The sequence below is a fragment of the Vulpes vulpes genome, chromosome 12, assembly GCF_048418805.1.
Source record: "Vulpes vulpes isolate BD-2025 chromosome 12, VulVul3, whole genome shotgun sequence".
NCBI lineage: Eukaryota > Metazoa > Chordata > Mammalia > Carnivora > Canidae > Vulpes > Vulpes vulpes.
The window spans coordinates 54,502,330-54,518,097 of NC_132791.1; the positions used below are offsets into that span (position 1 = coordinate 54,502,330).

General features: G+C 35.9%; 1 protein-coding gene across 9 annotated transcripts in view; it reads left to right on the plus strand.

The window, feature by feature from the left end:
• Positions 1-15,768, plus strand: part of FNIP1 (folliculin interacting protein 1) — a 183,661-nt gene that overhangs the window by 152,326 nt on the left and 15,567 nt on the right. For all 9 annotated transcript variants that reach the window (XM_072731819.1, XM_072731820.1, XM_072731817.1 and 6 more), the window contains 4 exons: positions 4,764-4,910; positions 5,787-5,956; positions 8,843-10,268; positions 11,263-11,431. In XM_072731819.1, the coding sequence (XP_072587920.1) occupies positions 4,764-4,910; positions 5,787-5,956; positions 8,843-10,268; positions 11,263-11,431 (1,912 nt within the window). The remainder of the gene's footprint in view (positions 1-4,763; positions 4,911-5,786; positions 5,957-8,842; positions 10,269-11,262; positions 11,432-15,768) is intronic.

Below are 15,768 nucleotides of genomic sequence, written 5' to 3' on the forward strand. Positions count from 1 at the left end.
AATTCTTAAGAATACTTTATAAGGGGCGCATGAGTGGCTCAGGTGGGTTATCTGACTTCAGGTCATGATATCAGGGTCTTGAGATCCGGCTCCGTGTTAAGCTCCACACTTAACAGGAAATCTGCTTCTCCCTTGCCTCCTGCTTCCCCCTCAAATAAATAAATAAAACTTAAAGTACTTTATAAACTTTTAAATTTTTATTAAGAAGTTTGTCAGAAGTACCTTTTTTAAGAAGTACTTTAATATATATGTTTATTTTCATTATGTATAGATTATTTGTGAATTCACGTACTTGCTGAAATTTATTTATAGCCTCATATTATACTCACAGTGCTTTTATGATCAGTTGTAACATGTGCAAACCTTAGCTGTGATGTAGCTAAGCAAAGTCATTGATTTTCAATTTGTTCAGCCTTTTTCTTATGAGGATTAAAGTGGTGACTTCCAAGCTCTTTACAAGTCAGCTGGAATTGGATGTTCAGTGAAAAATTTGAGTAGCATGATAACATTCCTTGATGAGGTTGAAAAAGACAGTGATTTGCCTTTTTGTTTCAGCTCTTATTCTGTAAACACATACCCTACTTGACATCTTTTTAGAGGCAGGGTTTTGTGGTTTGTCTTTTTTTTTTTTTTTTTTTTTTTTTTTTTGCATTTTGTGCTTTTTGTTAGTGATTTTGCTGTCAAAAATCACCCCCAGTGCACACCTGGGTGGCTCAGTGGTTGTCTATCTTTGGCTTGGGTTGTGGTCTCAGTGTCCTGGAATCAAGTCCTATATCAGGCTGCCCACGGGGGGCCTACTTCTCCTACTGCCTGTGTCTGCCTCTCTTTCTGTGGCTCTCATGAATAAATGAGTAAAGGCTTTTTTAAAAACATAAGTAAAAATAAAAGAATCCCCAGTGGTTTGGCAGTATACTGCTGAAATGCTGTAATATTCCTACTAAGTACAAGCAAGCCATAATGTGCCCTCAGAGAAATTACATGTAAGGTTCAGGCACGAGTCATAGTGCTATTGGCTATGAATTCAGTGTTAATGAATCAGTAGTGTAGTAAATAAGGTGTCTTTAAACAGAAACTCACATAAAACAAGGTTATGTATTGAAAGGCTGACAAAAATGTTGATGAGAGACTCACAGGAACCTAACCATATGTTAGGAACCCTAGGAACAGTGATTCAGTGTTTGCTAATTCTTTGTTTGCATCAGCTTTGTAGAACCTTACTGTAAATAATGAGAATCTGTCATACTTAATTTTTAAATTATTATTAAAAATTAGCAATTGGATCATTTTTAAAGTATGTGATTATCTGAGACCAGATGAATAAATGAGTTTGGGGTAGTTGAGAGGAGGAAGGAAATGATTCACATGCATGCAGAAACCATGAAACCTAGAGCAACAGGAAGCATGTTTAATTAGGAGCCATCTGGCAAAGATGAGGTTCTTGGACTCTTAACTTCATGCATATCAAAGAAAACTAAATCAGGTCCACTGTTCTCTTCCAACTAAAGGAATCTTTCATTCTTTAGGGTCAGTCAGGAACAATAAAGGGTCAGATGACTAAAAATTCATACTTACCATGAATTAGGGAATAATCATTAGGGGAGAAGAGAGCCCTGTTAGTTCTATATTGCTAATGGCAACGTAAAATTGCATATGATGAGAAGCATTATTGTATAATGAATTTCTTTACCTTCTTTGCATTTGATACACTCTGAGGTCATATACATAGCCTTAGACACCAAAACTCTAAAGCTAATGTCTTCAGTGGATCATTATACTAATGATAGTGAATTGTCTCTGACCCATGACACATGAACTTGTAGTAGTCACAAATATACTTAAGAAATTCATGAAAAACTAATTGATCAGCTCATTCATTCATGTATATGGTGTTTCTTTTAATCCGAAAAGTACATTTACATACATGGTTAAGAAACAAAACATGCCAAGAAATCTAATAATGAAAAAGAAATGAACTCCATCCTATCACTGTCGTCCCTGTTCTTATTTCCCAAGAATATTGTTTTAACTCTTGCCTATTTCTTTTGTTATGTATCTGCACATTATTAAGCAGTATACTTAATGCAGCTATTTCTTGATTTATCAATTTTGGGCATATTTATCTCCTGCCGTGAGTTTATACCTGCCCATTGGTCCTTGAACTTTAGTATAGCTCTAGCACTAGCTTGTCTTTCAGTTCTGGTAAATTTTCTGCTTTCTCTGGTTCTCTGTTTTTCTCTGTCTTCTCTCTCTTGAATTCTTTTTGTTAGTAACTGGCATTTCTTGATTGATCTTTTATGTCTCTTTCATGTTTCCCTTTTCCTGAATGTATTATTTACTATTTTCTCTGGAGTCATTTTGTATATTTGTGTGTTTCTGTTTTTCTCTTTGTGTGCCTCTGTCCTTGAAGGCTTTTCCTCTATATCAGTATTATGGGTTGCCTATCCATAGTTGAGGGCAAAGCACTAAAATACAGGTTGGGAGTTCCGTGCATAATTAGGCACAAACTGGAGAACTTCACTTAGTGCTTAGAACTCACTTAGAACTTCACTTTCCTAAAATGAAGGACAGTGTTTCTCAATCTGTTTTCATTATCACTTCTTGAAAGGGCATATTTAAGACATTTTTTTTCCTCCTCATTGCTGTCCCTTCTTCCCATAACATTTTAAAGCCACAACATTTATTGTATGTGTTTATGTATTGTGAAAGATTCAAATACCAGAAAAGGTTTGGGCAATGTTACTTCTTTGGACTAGTCAGTTACTACATCTGCTCTTCTGTCTATAGTCATTCTTTGGGAAAATAGGGTATAGAAGAGGGTCACCAACCATTTACAGATCTTGAATTAGTCTCCCAGTTTATAGTCCTGTTTAACTACTGCCCTCAACTTTTCCAGGCCCTTGTGAGTCCTGGGCCTCTTCTTCAGATTAGCTCCTTTATGTACATGTCTCCTACCTTGAACACTATAAACCCATATGTTTATCTACCTTGCCACTTCACTTAACATTCCTCTCTATGCTTTGGGTTGCAGAATTTTATTAAGTCTGTAATTTAAATTTTAAGTAAGATTACTCTCCATTTTTATTTGTTATAGTAATTTGTTTTCAAATCCTTCGCCGATGTTCATTTGAAACATCAGAACTGAAAGGTGTAACACTGGTGCTTGCTTTTCCATCTTATCTGGACATGTTTAATAGGCTTTAGCATTTAGCATTTTCACATATTCCTAGTTGATATTCAGATCACATCTTCCTCTGTAAATTCCTTTACCTCTTTCCATTTATTTTAAATAAATTTAAATAAAATTTCCATTTTATTTTAAAGTTCTCAACTGTGATATTATGTCCTACCAAGAACTTTTTAATGTCATCTGTGTTTGTCACTTTTCTCCCTTATATTGTGTTCATACTGGGTCAAGGTTCAATAAAACTTGTACAGGCAAGAGAATTCTTTTCCTTTTTTGGATTCTAGGTGTTAGAGAATTATGCTGAAGTAGGTATTAGAGCTTGCAGAGATCTCAGAGACTTCTAGAGCTATACTTTCTAATATAGTAGCCATTGGCCACATGTGGGTACTTAGTTTAAATAAAAATAAATAAAATTTAAAATTGAATTCATCAGTCAAACAGACCACATTTCATGTTTATAGATGGCTAGGGGATGCCATCTTGGATAGTGTAGATAGAGAGTATTCCCATCTTTGCCAGAAGTTTTGTCATATAGCACTGTTCTAGAGAGTAGAAAGTACAGCACCATTCTGTATCTTCCAAAAGATCAGCTAGTTTCTTAAGCCTCAACTTTGTAGGAGTTGCTTAATCTAGTGAGTGTATAGGACTTGGCTGAATAGATATTAATGTAGAAGGAAAATGATTGATATCTTAAAGATATCCTTGAAGCCTTAAGGAGAGAATGCAAGTCATGGGACTAGCTATTGTCTAAGTAAACGCAAGAGACAGCCAGGAAATCATCATCATAATTGTGCAATAATGCTCTCTTGTGTTGATTCAAGGAAAAATTTCAGGAGGTTGAAAGTCATAAAATACAGTATGCAGATTTAGTATCCTCATCATCCTTTAGAACTTTACTAAAGAGTCTCAACATAGTCAACAAAATGATGCTGATAAACTATTGTTTTGAGTGAGAATATGGATAAGCTTATTATCTAATTCAGAATATTTTTCTTTTCTAGGTTGTTGATAATTTGCATTATATTTAAGTATGTCATACCTTAGAAATGTAGAGCAGGAAAGGCTTTAGAAATTATCCAGTTCTATGCTTTCATTTTACAGGTGGAGGAAACTGATGCTTAAAATAGGGAAGTGGGCAGCCCGGGTGGCTCAGCGGTTTAGCACCGCCTTCAGCCCAGGGTGTGATCCTGGAGACCCCGGATCAAGTCCCACAACAGGCTCCCTGCATGGAGCCTGCTTCTCCCTCTGCCTGTATCTCTGCCTCTCTCTCTGTGTGTGTCTCTCATGAATAAATAAAATCTTTAAAAAATAAAAATAAAAAATAAAATAGGGAGGTAATTTACCCCAGGGCACACAATCTTTGAGAGTAGAGCCAGCACCAGAAGCAACATATTTTGAGTTCATGTGCAAGACTATTTCCTGTGGTACTATGCTGGTGACAAAGAAGGAATGACTTGATTCAGTGTGTCCTTTTGAAAGCTTGAATAATCTATCTGTGAGGCCCAAGCTGGTAACATAAAATTTAAGAGTATGTAATTCTGGGAACTATGAATTTAATGATGTGTTTTCCTCTTTTTAGAACAACAATTTGTAATCTTTACACAATGCCACGAATTGGAGAGCCTGTCTGGCTTACAATGATGTCGGGGACTCCAGAAAAGAACCAGCTTTGTCATCGTTTCATGAAGGAGTTCACTTTTCTAATGGAAAATGCTTCCAAAAATCAGTATGGCTTTCTCTCTCTTTATATCTTAGATATATTATTATTTATTATAACCTGATATCTAGATTGTGATCAAACCCAATTATAAAAGCTAAATAATCAACTGTTTTCTTTGGAATTATTTTATATTATTAATAACCAAAACAGAATTCTGAAGGATGTTTAAGAGAAAGGACATGGAAGAAGGCCACAGAAAATAGTAAAATGAATGAAATGAATGAAAAACAGCCAAAAGGTCTTTATGTGTTAAGTTAAAATTCCTGACAACTTATAGAACTCTCTGAGCCTTCCCATTTTTTGAATTGTTTCTACTTACACAGTTTCATTCTATAGAAAATGAGTAAAAAAAAAAAAAAAAAAAAAAGTGCCAGGATTTCAATGATACATATTTAATGTGATATTTTATCATACTGTTACTTGTAACCATTTATCAAATTCCTAGAATCTAGATGAGTAATTTAGATGTTTTCTTCTTTTTGATGGTAGACAACGCTTGCTAAATACTTTCCTTCAATTTCCCATTCAGTAATTTGGAAATGTATAGACCTATTGGTTGACTCATTAATTTTTCAGATTAAACACTGAAAAGAAACCAGTTTTTCAAGTAAAATGTTATTTTTGTTTTGTAATTATGATCAGATATAGCTCTGTGTGAATACTATTTTTATTTTAAAGATTCCTTTTTAACTCTCACCCAACTGCAAACTTCATTCTCATCCAGCTGATATGCCTGTCTTTTATTCTTTCCTTTCCTTTCCTTTTTTAATGCTCTTTGGCCACATGAGAGTATGTACTCTCTTTGCTCTATTCTGTTGCTGCATTTTACATTAGGTTTAATGAAGACAGACTAGAATCTGATAGGATGTGTTTTGTTTTCAGATTCCTGCCAGCACTCATTACTGCAGTTCTGACCAATCATCTTGCCTGGGTTCCAACGGTCATGCCAAATGGACAGCCACCTATAAAAATATTTTTAGAAAAGCATTCCTCTCAGAGTGTGGACATGTTAGCAAAAACTCATCCGTATAACCCACTTTGGGCACAACTAGGTATGTAGTCTGAAAACCCTTAAATTATGCATGGCACTTAGACTTTTCTATAACTATGTGGATTATTTTATAGCAAAAACATAAATAAAATGTTTTCTTTTGCCTCCTCCATTTTTTAAAAAGATTTTATTTATTAATGAGAGACACAGAGAAAGGCAGAGACATAGGCAGAGGGAGAAGCAGGCTCCCCGCTGGGAGCCTGATGTAGGATTCGATTCCAGGACCCCAGGATCACATCCTGAGCCAAAGGCAGACCAGTGAGCCATCCAGGTGCCCCTTTCTCCATTCTAAAGCACTTCTTCTTTCCTTGTCCTTTTCATGTCTGCTGAATTGTAAAATCTCCATCTTAAGTCTAATACCAATTTCTTATAGCTACAGAACTTGAATTAGAGCAAGAGAAGCAGGATCATGACTGGTTTTCTTATAATATCAGTCTTCAGGGTGTTTTATGTTATGTACTTTGCCTATAAAGAATGAATCAAAGTTACCTATGATAGCTAGAATAAATTTGGTTAACTGAGAAGCAGTCATTGAGGTTTCTGTGTACCACTTCTATTTGCTGAGTAATTTTGGAAAATGTTTCCTAGTGTGAGACCCCATTAAATAAATGGGTAACTAAGGAGAGAGGGGTAGTTTATAAGTTGACAATCATTAAGAAGGCATTATAGCATGGTACTTAAAAGTTTAGGATGTAGGTCAGGCAGACCACATATGGGTCACAGTCTGTTTATAAATTAGGGATAATTGTATATATAGTACATACCTCATAAAGTTGTGACAGTTAAATGAGAAAATACTTGTAAAGTGTTTAGAACAGTGTCTGGTAAATGTGACTGCTATTATTCCTACTCTTACTCTATTGCTGTTAGGTCATGGAGGAGGAGTCCAAAGAGAACATTTTGATGACTTGATAGAAACTCCCCTTAGGTTGTGCTGATGAGTGAGCTTGCCAGGCAGGTTGTCATGTAGCTTATTCACGTAACTTCCCTCCCTTTTTCTTTCTCTGCTCTCTCCATCCTTCCTTTACTTTCTGCTACTTAATCGAGGAGCAACTGACACATAGCAAATACATATACAAAGTATACAATTTTGTAAGTATTAATATTTATGTCAAAACATAAATACCTCTGAAACCATCACCAAAATCAAGGTGGTAAACATTCTTATCAGTTCCAAAAGTTTCCTCATGCCCTTCTATAATCCCTCCTTCCTGTTCTCCTCACTCTGCCTGTTCATGTTCCACTGCTCCCACATACACAGCCAGCCACTGGGTGGCTCAGTAGGTTAAGTGTCTGCCTTTGGCTCAGGTCATGATCTTGGAGTCCTGGGATTGAGCCTCTTGTTGGGCTCCCTGCTTAGCACAGAATCTGCTTTTCCCTCTCCCTTGGCCCCTGCCTTCCTGCTCATATGCGTCTGTGCATGCTCTCTCTCTTTCTCTCAAATAAATAAAAATCTTTAAAAAAAGGTAGTTTATTACTGATGGTAATAAATACGAGGACAATAATGATAATTCAAAAAGGAACTGTAAGAGAAATGGTAAAATTAATGAAATTTCAGTTAGGGAAGCTTACTTTTGCCCAAGGGAGGATGCTTAAGTCAGAAGACTTGGACTGACAGAGAATCAGAGGAGAAGGCAAGTATGTAGCATGAGGAAAGGTGCCTGGGTGTTAAAAGTGCTGAGTAGATTCAGTGTTCCAGTTTAAGTAGTCTGCTTTATGTGGGACTTTTTGCAAATAATGGTGAAAAAGTGTAATTATAAGAAGATAAACCTGGAAAAATAAAGTGGAACCAGTCAGGAAAGACTCAATTGCCATGCCAAAGCAGTTCAGTTTATTTGTTAATTCATGAGAACCTTAGCAGTAGTTTTGAACAGTGGCATGATAGCAATAGAGCCATTGTATTAATCAGAGAAGAATTGTCATAATACTGTTTATAGCATATATTTACCTGAGATCTTTTTATATGTTTGTTCCTTTAAAAAGTGTAAGAGTTATGCTTTAAAGTATATATACAGACAATTTAACTAAAAATTAGATTTAAATTAATGATGTATTCTCTATTTTAAGAGTACTTTGGCACCTATTTCTTCATCTGATTTAAGCTATAGCGTAAATACAGAAATTACATTGATAACTCTTAGGTCCCCCCCCCCCCTTCTTTTGTAATGGCTGTTTGTACCTGGTGTGGATACAGAAGTGAAAATGAATCATGTGGCTGAATGTGTTGCCCTTTCTCTTCCTCTTAGGATAGATCTCACTCTTCCTTTCCTTTGTGGTTTTTTATAAGTACGCAGTCCTTTAGGAAATAGAAGGGGACATGGACTTTTAAAAACATGGGAGATAGTTTGGGGTCCTGGGTAGAGCAACAACAGTTAAACTTTAGGGATGTGATTCACATCAAGAAAGGTTAGGTGTGTGATGTGACCACTCCAGTTGTGCTCCATTCTACCATAACCCCCTTTTCTCCTTGCCCCCCAGTAGATATTATGCTTTCTCTTCTCTGCATAGAATCCTTCTGAGCATAATCCTTTAGATAGTACTTTTCTGCCAAGTGAAGTGCTCTGCATGAGGCCTGGCACAGAGAATGTTCTTGGTCAATGTGACTTTCACAATTGACACTTCGGTTGAGATTTCAGAACCACAGGAGCTGTTTAAAGAGGAAACTAGAAAGTCCCTCTATTCACTTTTCTCTTTGGTTAACACCATTTATCTGATCTTATCCTCCTGAATTGTCCTCATCTTATCCTCCTGAATTATCACCTATTAAAGAACTAAGAGTAAAACCTGAACTAGCAATCTTGCTATAAGAGTAGGTATCTGATCATTGAAATAGCCTGCTTGGCTACATGAGGAGAGGATGTGTCCATTTACTGTTTTTCCATTGCAGGGGACTTGTATGGCGCTATTGGTTCTCCTGTACGATTAGCGAGGACTGTGGTGGTTGGCAAACGACAAGACATGGTCCAGAGGCTGCTTTATTTTCTTACTTATTTTATAAGATGCTCTGAACTTCAAGAAACCCATCTTTTAGAAAATGGAGAAGATGAAGCCATCGTTATGCCAGGCACAGTAATTACTACAACTTTAGAGAAAGGTGAAATAGAAGAATCTGAGTATGTGCTTATCACAATGCATAGAAACAAAAGCAGTTTGCTTTTTAAAGACCCAGAAGAAACAAGGACTCCTAACTGTAACTGTAAATATTGCAGTCGTCCACTCCTTGGGCAAAATATAGAGAATGTTTCACAACAAGAGAGAGAAGATATTCAAAACAGCTCTAAGGAGCTGCTAGGAATTTCAGATGAGTGTCAAATGCTTTCTCCCTCTGACTGCCAAGATGAAAATGCTGTTGATGTTAAACAGTTCAGAGATAAATTAAGAACTTGCCTTGACACTAAGTTAGAGACAGTTGTTTGCACAGGATCTGCTCCAGTAGACAAATGTGCCTTGTCAAAATCAGGCTTAGAGCCAGCAGAGGAAACATGGCATAGTGAGGAATTGCTGAGTTCAGGTAATCACACAGGCAAAGTGTTGAGATCCACAGGAATGGTTGTGGAAAAAAAACCTCCAGATAAGCTTGTGACTGCTGCGTTTTCTTGTGAAGCATCACAGACAAAGGTTACCTTCCTGATTGGAGATTCTATGTCACCTGACTCAGATACTGAACTCAGGAGTCAGGCTGTGGTGGATCAGATTACCAGGCACCACACCAAACCACTGAAGGAAGGAGGGGCTAATGATCAGCAGCATCAAGAAACTAAACAAACAACTGTGAAGGACCAATCCGGAGAGTCTGATATACCACACATGGTTTCTGGAGAGACCTGTGAACTTCCCTGTTGGAATCATTCAGATCCAGAAAGCATGAGCTTATTTGATGAATATTTTAATGATGATTCAATTGAAACCAGGACTATTGATGATATTATTGCAGTTAAAACAAGTACAGACATTAAGGAACACTGCTGTATGTTAGAATTTTCAAAAGGATTGTGTACAAAAAATAGCCAACAGAACAGTGAATTTTGTAAATGTGTAGAAAAAGTTCACCAGGATTCATGTAAAACCTGCTTTCCTCAGCAGGACCAAAGAGATACACTCTCCATTCTTGTCCCCCATGGGGATAAAGAGAGTTCAGAGAAAAAAATTGCTGTAGGAACTGAATGGGACATTCCAAGAAATGAAAGTTCAGATAGTGCCCTTGGGGATAGTGAAAGTGAAGATACAGGTCATGATATGACTAGACAAGTAAGCAGTTACTATGGAGGAGAGCAAGAAGATTGGGCAGAAGAGGATGAGATACCTTTTCCTGGGTAAGTAGAAGTTTTAACTTTAATAGACCCTGTATAAACATGTACCATTCTTCTGTTTAGATGGTCTCTGGAGGTTGGTGATAACTAATATGAAAGAAGAAATTATTGTCCTGGACAGATTGTCTTCTATTACTGTGTGCTCTTAACGATAAAAAACTTAAAAGTTAAGCTCTATAGGCACCCCAGAAAGGCTCTGTGAAGGCATTAAAGAAAAGTATGTATGTAGGAAATTCCTTACTGCTTAGGAGTTCTCAGGTCATTTAGGAGTGAATTTGCCCCCAGGTATGGACCTGTGCTGAGCTCAACAACTAAAGAAAGGTAATCGCGCAGAAGGTGGGAAATGGCTGTTAGAAGTGAATTTGGCCAAGACTAAAAGGAAAACAGGAAATATATATACTCTAGGTCAAGTAGAAGATTCATATGAGAAATGTTATATTCCAAGCTTTGAGTTTGTGATTTAATATTTAACTACTTTGTTTTGGATGATGGTTTTCATTTTCTGATTGTATTAAGAATATAATACATACACAAGGGATAGCATTCTTTTTTTTTTTTTTTTTTTTAAAGATTTTATTTATTCATGAGAGACACAGAGAGGGAGAGAGAGAGAGAGGCAGAGACACAGGCAGAGGGAGAAGCAGGCTCCATGCAAGGAGCCCGATGTCTTCAGGATCAGGCCTTGGGCTGAAGGGCGGCGCTAAACCACTGAGCCACCGGGGCTGCCCAGAGATCACATTCTTAACGTCTGTTATGAAAGATTTATACTCATATTACATAGTTGTTCATCCACCCTCTTTTCTGGATAAGATGGAGTGTTTTATGGTTTGATTGGTTACTTAGGCCAGTTTTTACTTAAGGATGATTGTACCCTGAGGATATTTTACAGAAAATGATGATACTAGAAATATAGACTAGTAGAGTCCAAAAATTTTTTTATTGATAAAATATGTTTATTACTGATTGGGTATCCATTCTTTTGGGACTTTTTTTCCAGGTCAAAGCTAATTGAAGTGAGTGCTGTTCAGCCCAACATTGCCAACTTTGGGAGGTCCTTGTTGGGTGGCTACTGCTCTTCTTATGTGCCTGACTTTGTTCTTCAAGGAATTGGGAGTGATGAGAGGCTCCGTCAGTGTCTGGTATCAGATTTGTCTCATGCTGTGCAGGTGAGTTGCCTTCACTGCTATTGAATTTATTTAGAATGAACTTTGTTAACTGGTAGAACTCCCAAGTTACCTTATATTTTTGGTTATACTTCAAACACAGTCATTGTTCTCTGAATCTTGTCACTTTTGCACCTGCATGTGTGGTACCTGTCACCATGAAAGCAAGTAGAGAGTTTCAGGAATCTGTGCAATCAGAAATCTGAAATACAGAACTTACTGTGCATATGCATAGATGTTCATTATTAGATCATTTATATAAAAAAATTCCAAGTGCTTAAATGTGAATGCAGTTATTTTCTCTATTGCATTTTCAGATGGTTCATTGCTTATATATAGAAGTACAATAGCTTTTTGTATATTGGATCTTATATTCTTCTACCTTGCTGAACTTTCTTTTTTATTTATTTTAGAGAGAGAGAGGGAGCATGTAGGGGAGGGGCAGAGGGAGAGGGAAAAAGAGTCTTAAGCAGACTCTGTACTCTGTCTCATGACCCTGAGATCAAGACCTGAGCCAGTACCGAAAGTCAGATACTTAACTGTGCCACCTAGGTGCCCCAACCTTGCTTTTATTAGTTCTTGTAGGTTTTTTTTGTGTAAATTCCTTAAGTTTTTCTACATACAGGTTCATGTCATTAATGAATAGATAGTCTTCTATCTTCCTTTCTAGTGTGGATGCCTTTTGTCTTTCTTGCCTGGTTGTATGGGCTAGAATGTTCAGTACAGTCTTGCATAGAAATGCTGATAGTGGACATCCTTGTCTTCTTCCTGATACTAGGAGAAAACATTGACTCTCATTATTAAGTATGTTGTTGGCTGCGGGGTTCTTATAGATGTCCTTTATCAAATGGAGAAAGTTTTCCTTCTTTGTTCCCTCCACTTTTAAATCATGAATGGATGTGGCATTTTGTCTTAATATTTTTTCTGTACCTATTGATATGATCATTTGGGTTTTCTTCCTTAATCTGTTAATGTGTTAGATTATATTAGATATGGTAGATTTTTAGATGTTAACTGACTCTTGTATTCCTAGGGAAAAAAATTGCACTTGATCATGGTATATGGGTTTTTTTATATATTGCTAGATGTGATTTGCTAATATTTTGTTATGAATTTTAGAATCTGTATTCAAAGGGATATTAGTCTTTAGGTTTCTTGTGATATGTTTGTCTGTCTTTAATAGTAGAATAATACTTGCCTCATAGAATGAAATGTGATTCATTCTCTATTTTCTGGAAGAGTTTCTGGAAGATTAGTATTATTTTTTTCTCCAAATGTTTGATACAATTTGCCTGTGAAGTCATTTGGACCTGGACTTTTAAAAAGAGTATTTTAAATTGGTGATTCAATTTCTTATTCTAGATTTATTCCAATTTTCTATTTCTTAGTCAATTTTGATTATTTTCATCTTTCTAGGAATTAGTTTCATTTAAGTGACCTCATTTATTTGTTGGAATAAAATGGTTCATGGTATACATTTATAATCGTTTTAATTGCTATAAGTTCACTGGTTATGTCCCCTCTTTCATTCCTGATTATTGCAATCTGTGTTTTTTCTTTTTTTCCCCAACCCTTCTAAAAATGGAATATTCCAAAGAAGAAGTAATTCAAGGCTTGACTTCATTAAAGTTATTTTTGGCACATAGGCATCAAAGATGAGTAGTCTGTGGCCCATGGGATCAATACCTGCTTTTTGTAAATTCATTTTTATTGGAACATGATTACCCACTTATTTATGTACTTTGACTGTTCAGGAGCCAAATTGAGTTATTGAGACAGAAACCTTATAGCCCCTAGGCCTAAAATATTTTCTCTGTAGCTCTTTATAGAAGAAGTTTGCTGATTCCTGTCCTAGCTGAAGGTGTGTTAGTTTTATCTTTTCAAGGAAACAACTTTTGTTTTCACTGATTTTATCTATTTTTCTGTCTTTCATTAATTTCTATTCTCGTCTTTATTATTTCTTCCTTCTGCTTGCTATTGCTATGGGCTGTAGTTTGCTCTTTTTTGCTAAGGTGGAAGATTAGCTTATTAATTTGAAGTATTTTTTCTTTTTACATTAGGCATTTAGCTCTAAATTGTCCTCTAAGCACTGCTTTCACTAAAGCTCATAAATTTTAATCTTTTGATTTCATTTTCATTCACTTTATAATGTTTTCTAATTTCCCTTGCCATTTCTTTGACCCATGGGTTATATAGAATTATGTTTTTGATCTCCAAATATTAGTGGAATTCTTAAATTTCCTTTTCTTGATTTCTGAATTAGTTTCATTGTGGTCAGAGAACAGACTTTGTATAATTTTAGTCCTTTTAAATTTATTGAGTCTTGTTTTATGGCCTAGCATGTGGTGTGTCCTGGAGAATGTTCTGTGTGCAGTTGAAAAAAATAGTCGGCTGTTGTTGGGCAGAATGTACTATAGATGTCAGGTCGAGTTGGTTGATAGCCTTTAGGTTCCCATGTTCATGCCGATTGTTCTGTGTAGTTGTTCCATGGTTTATTGAGCACAGAGTATTGAAGTTTCCAGCTTTTCTTGAATTTTCTGTTTTTTTCTTCATTTCCATGTGTCATTCTAATAATTTTTTTTCAACAAAACCTTCCCTTTTCTCTCTGTAACAACAGTTACATTAAAAAGGAATGGAGAAAGCCAACTGGGAAATCATTGGTGAGAAAATATGGCTCAGTGAGCAAGCGGTCTCTTAATTATTAGTCAGAAAGGTTAAAAGCTCCTGTGTTTGATCGTAAGTTGTGAAGTCTGGTGTTTTGTTTTATAGTAGGGAAATTATGAAAAATCTAAATATAAACAAAGTTTGAAAGAAAACTTATCAAAACTCAAGTTCTTTACTTTCAAAAGCCATTTTGCTCAATCCTTTAACACCAATCAGATAAATGCTTACTGACATAGTGTATTCTGATACTCCTGTAGTCCAAGAGATACATGGATGAAAAAGTAATAGCTTCCGATCTGGAGTTATTTACTTGGTAATGGAGGAAGTAAGGGAAGTATATGAATAAATGTAGTACAAACACATAAAAAACTAAATGCCTGAGGAAGATACTAATAAGTAATGCTTCACAGGAAAGAATTTATATCAGTTAATGGTATTTGTCCTTCAGAGTACAGCAGCTTTTTCTATATTTTTCAGTTCTGTCCTCCCAGTGCCTGACAGAGTACTCTCAGTAAGTATTTGTTGAAATATTTGGCTAGGAAATCCAATGTGGGTTCTTAAAATGCTTTGTGTTCTCTTGTCTTCCTTTATGTCTGACCTCAGTCTTTCAGTTTCTTTTTTCCCTCCATCTATACCCATTAGCACACACTGTGTTCTTTGATGTTGTCTCTAGAAGCCGGGAATTGGAAGGGGTAACTGTTTCCTATTGAAGACAAAACATTTCAGTTTTGAAAATTTTTACCTTAGGAGTAGGAGTAATAGTAATAATAATAATCATCATCATTTAGTTTTTATTATAGCATTAATGTTTGCCAGGTGCTTAAACATAATGCTTCACTTAATTTTATGGTGCTTATTACTGTCATACCTATATTTCAGATACAGCACAGAGAGGTGTTTGAAGTTATATTAGATAGGGAATGGCAGAGCTAGAAATCAATACTGATCTACCTCTTCCTCAGTGATGCTCTTAAACTTCTGTGCTTAATATATTCAAAACATTGTCCCTAAAACATACTGTCTCTAAAACAGATGAACAAAGGTCAATACAAATAAAATAGCAAAATTGGCATTAAAGAGCTTATAAGACTTTTATATTAGTGGTCCTACTTCTCTTGCTCTTAGAATCATTCCACTATGGCAAAAAGTAAGAGCTTTCTGTCTTCTCTGTGTTTTAGTAGCTGGGTTTCTAGTCTTTCCCTCTTATATTTTCATTTAATTATATAAAATATTTTATTATCAAAGACGCTTACAGAAAATTTTGAAGAAGTGAAAACTAAAATACCAAACTTGGGACATCTGGGTGGCTCAGTGGTTGAGTGTCTGTCTTCGGCTCAGGGTGTGATCCCGGGATCCGGAATTGAGTCCCACATTGGGCTCCCTGCATGGAGCCTGCTTCTCTCTCTGTCTGTGTCTCTGCCTTTCTCTTTCTGTGTCTCATGAATAAATAGGTAAAATCTTAAAAAAAAAAAAAAAAAAAGAAATCAAATTTCATCTTAGCTCTAACAGGTTGGATTTTTATCATTCATTTTTCTCTTTCATGTTATAAAGTTTATATTTAATGATTTTAATTATTGTGTGCTTATAATGTCCCACATTATATTAAACATGAGAACTATTTCTTATGCACCTATATGGAAAGCCATGTAGGAGCTTTTTAATAAATAAATCATTAG